This window comes from Dama dama, chromosome 9 (assembly GCF_033118175.1).
Source record: "Dama dama isolate Ldn47 chromosome 9, ASM3311817v1, whole genome shotgun sequence".
Lineage (NCBI taxonomy): Eukaryota > Metazoa > Chordata > Mammalia > Artiodactyla > Cervidae > Dama > Dama dama.
This window is the reverse complement of record NC_083689.1, coordinates 11,531,325-11,534,710: the sequence shown is the minus strand read 5'-3', so window position 1 is coordinate 11,534,710 and position 3,386 is coordinate 11,531,325. Positions and strand designations below refer to the sequence as shown.

At 44.0% G+C, this 3,386-nt stretch overlaps 1 protein-coding gene across 1 annotated transcript; it reads right to left on the bottom strand.

Annotated features, from left to right (window-relative positions):
• Nucleotides 1–570: 570 nt before the first annotated feature.
• On the bottom strand, nucleotides 571–1,524 carry LOC133061196 (olfactory receptor 10H1-like). Its single transcript, XM_061149184.1, has one exon. It carries the CDS (start codon nucleotides 1,522–1,524, stop codon nucleotides 571–573), a length of 954 nt encoding a protein of 317 aa, XP_061005167.1.
• Nucleotides 1,525–3,386: the final 1,862 nt, after the last annotated feature.

The following is a 3,386-nucleotide window of genomic DNA, read 5'->3' as shown; positions in this document are numbered from 1 at the left end:
GGAATATGAATTATATTTCAACAAAGTTATTTGGTTAAAAATTGAAACTAGGGGCTTCCCTGGTGGTCCAGTGGTTAAGAATCTGCCTTGCAATGTAGGGGACATGGGTTTGATCCCTGGTCTGGGAAGATCCCACATGCCACAGGGCAGTTAAGCCCATGTGCCACAACTACTGAGCCTGCAAAATTACTGAAGTCCGCACACCCTAAAGCCCATGCTCTCCAGCAAGGGAAGCCACTATGATGAAAAGCCTGTGTACCACAGCTAGAGAGTAGTCCTTACTTGCCACGACTAGAGAAAATCTGTGCACAGCAATGAAGACCCAGTGCAGTCAAAAATAAATAAATAAATCTTTTTTTAAAAATTGAAGCTAATGGGAGACACACAGACCATGAGAGGAAAAAGGAAAAAAAGATTAACATTTACTGAGCACATACTATGTGATAAGTGTCACACACACATACAAATCTTTACACCAATCTTACAAGGTAGCTTTGATTAACCCCATTGTATAGATGAGGGTGTGGTCATTCTTCTACCATAATCTGAAACCACCTCCACCCCAGTCACTCAGATGCTGGAGGGGTAGAGATTGCTGAGGAAGGCCTTCTTCATGGCGATCTTCAGCTCCTTGTTCCTGAGGCTGAAGATGATGGGGCTCAGGAAGGGAGTGAGGACCGTGTAGGTGATGCCCATCAGCGTGTCTCCTTCCAGAGACTGGGGCCCCTTGGGCTTGAGGTAGATGACAGAGGCAAAGCCGTAGTGCACGACCACCACGGTGAGGTGAGACGCGCACGTGGAGAAGGCTTTGTGCCGGCCCTCGGCTGAAGGGATCCTCAAGATGGTGGCCACGATGAAGGCGTAAGACAGGAGGATGAGGACACCACAACCCAGCAGGGCGGTGATACACACCAGGCCCACGCCCTTGGCCACAGTGGAGACGTTCCCACAGGCCAACTTCAGAAGAGGTGGCACATGGCAGCCAAAATAGTGAATCTCATTAGACCCACAAAAAGTGAGTTGGAAAATGGAAGATGTCACCACTAGCCCAACAACTAAGCCACCAGCCCAGGACCAGGCCACCAGACGGGCGCAGCCTCGGGGGCTCATGAGCACGTTGTAGCGCAGGGGGTGGCAGATGGCCACGTAGCGGTCGTAGCCCATGACGGTGAGCAGGAAGGAGTGGGTGAAGCCGGGCGTGAAGGAGAAGAACATCTGGCTGGCACAGGCCATGAAGGAGATGGAGCGGTCTGTGGAGAGCAGGTCGGCCAGCATGCGCGGGATGATGGCGAAGGTGTAGAGGACCTCAGAGATGGAGAGGGCACACAGGAAGAGGTACATCGGGGTGTGGAGGCTGCGGTCCCTCCAGACGGTGGCCATGATGAGCAGGTTCCCCAGCAGCGTGAACAGGTACATCAGCAGGAAGAGCAGGAAGAACATCAGCTGAAGGTGGGGGAAGGCGGAGAAGCCGATGAGGATGAATTCAGACACTGAGGTGTAATTTAGCCTCAGAATGGCAGCCATACTGTTGGGGAAAAGAAGGAGGAATTCCCATAGGTAGGAACTCAGAATCTCTAATGAGTCCTCTTTAGGACTTCCTGGAGAGGCTCCTTCACCTCTTCAAACCATGATCAGTCCATCTGCATAATAATGTTTAGAATAAAGGTCTGCCTTGTGGTTTAAGTAGGACCACCTGAATATTCACTGGAAGGACTGATGCTGAAGCTGAAACTCCAATACTTTGGCCACCTGATGCAAAGAGCTGACTCACTGGAAAAGACCCTGATGCTGGGAAAGATTGAGGGCAGGAAGAGAGGGCGACAGAGGATGAAATGGTTGGATGGCATCACTGACTCAGTGGACATGAGTTTGAGCAAACTCCGGGAGATAGTGAAGGACAGGGAAGCCTGGTGTGCTGCAGTCCATGGGGTCGCAAAGTCAGACACAACTTAGCGACAGAACAACAACAACATGCATCTGAGGTGCTTAGCACAGGTCCTGGTACATAGTATGAATTAAATAAATTTTCATTACTATTGCTATATTTTTAAATCCTAGTGGTAGGAAGTAATGGTCTCTATTTCCTACATGTGAATTAAGTCCCCCACTTCAGAGGTTGCAGTTGCCTCTATCATTTTTTTCCAAAAAAAAAAAAAAAGTGAAACTAAAGATAAGGTCAACACTACAATCTTTAAAATAAATTATTATTCTGGGATCCCTAATAAAAATTTTTAATTGGAAAAATTTCTTGCTGGTTGGAGTGTCATCTCTGCATATCCTGCGATCACTATACTCAACATGCTGCCTGTGTTGTTTAGTTGCTAAGTCGTGTCCAACTCTTTATGACCCCAAAGAGGTTTTTGCAAGGCTTAGTGAGTATTAAGTGGAGGCTTTTTTCCCTTTTTATAAAAACTCTACCATGTTATTCACATGAATTAAAAAAAAATTGAGGCATTTTAAAATAGTGCTTTAAAAAAATAGCCTTCATTACATTGGTCCCTCAATTTGTTTGTGCCTTTGTTTTCTCATCCCTAAAAGGAAACTGATACTAATAATCCCTAGCTGACAGGCACTAAGTAAGATTATGCATATAATATGTCTTCCAAGGGCTTTCCTGATGGCTCAGTGGTAAAGAATCCACCTGCCAAGGCAGGAGCTGTGGGTTTGATCCCTGGGTCAGGAAGATCCCCTGGAAGAGGAAATGGCAACCCACTCCACTATTCTTGCCTGGGAAATGCTATCGACAGAGGAGCCTGGTAAGCTACAGTCCATGGGATTTCAAAGACTCAAACATGACTAAGTGACTAAACAACAACAACAAATGTCTTCCACAGCACCTGAAATCAAGAAGTTGAGATTGAGGACAGGTATAAATGACTAGAATTAAATTTTCTTAAAATACAGCAACCTATGGTTGTATCTCTCTTTTGATTGGGGGACTTAATGCATTTATCTTTTCATAATTACTGTTGTTTTCAGACTTAATTCTGTCACATTTAATACTTGAGCTAATATATATATATATATATATATATATATATATGTTAGTATACCTAGCTAATATATATGTTTATTTAACATATACAAACACAAAAACATGCACAGTCCTATTTATTACATCAAACACACCCAAGAGGAAAAAAAAACCCTAAAAATATGGAATTGTTGTTGAAAAGAACCTTGTGTAAGGCCATAAAAGAAGTCTAGGTAAATTATCAAGTGCCAGTATTGCAAAGATCCAGAGCATCTGACCACATTACAGTAAACTGGAAATTAATATGAAGAGGAAACCTGAAAGTTCCCATATATTTTAAACACAATTTAAGATTGTATCATTTGACATTGTCATACATAGTCAGACAAAACTAACTACCTTTGAGATAAAA

What these genes read in the sequence shown, in the direction of transcription:
- LOC133061196 (XM_061149184.1), bottom strand. Translation starts at nt 1,524, where the DNA reads ATGGCTGCCATTCTGAGGCTAAATTACACCTCAGTGTCTGAATTCATC.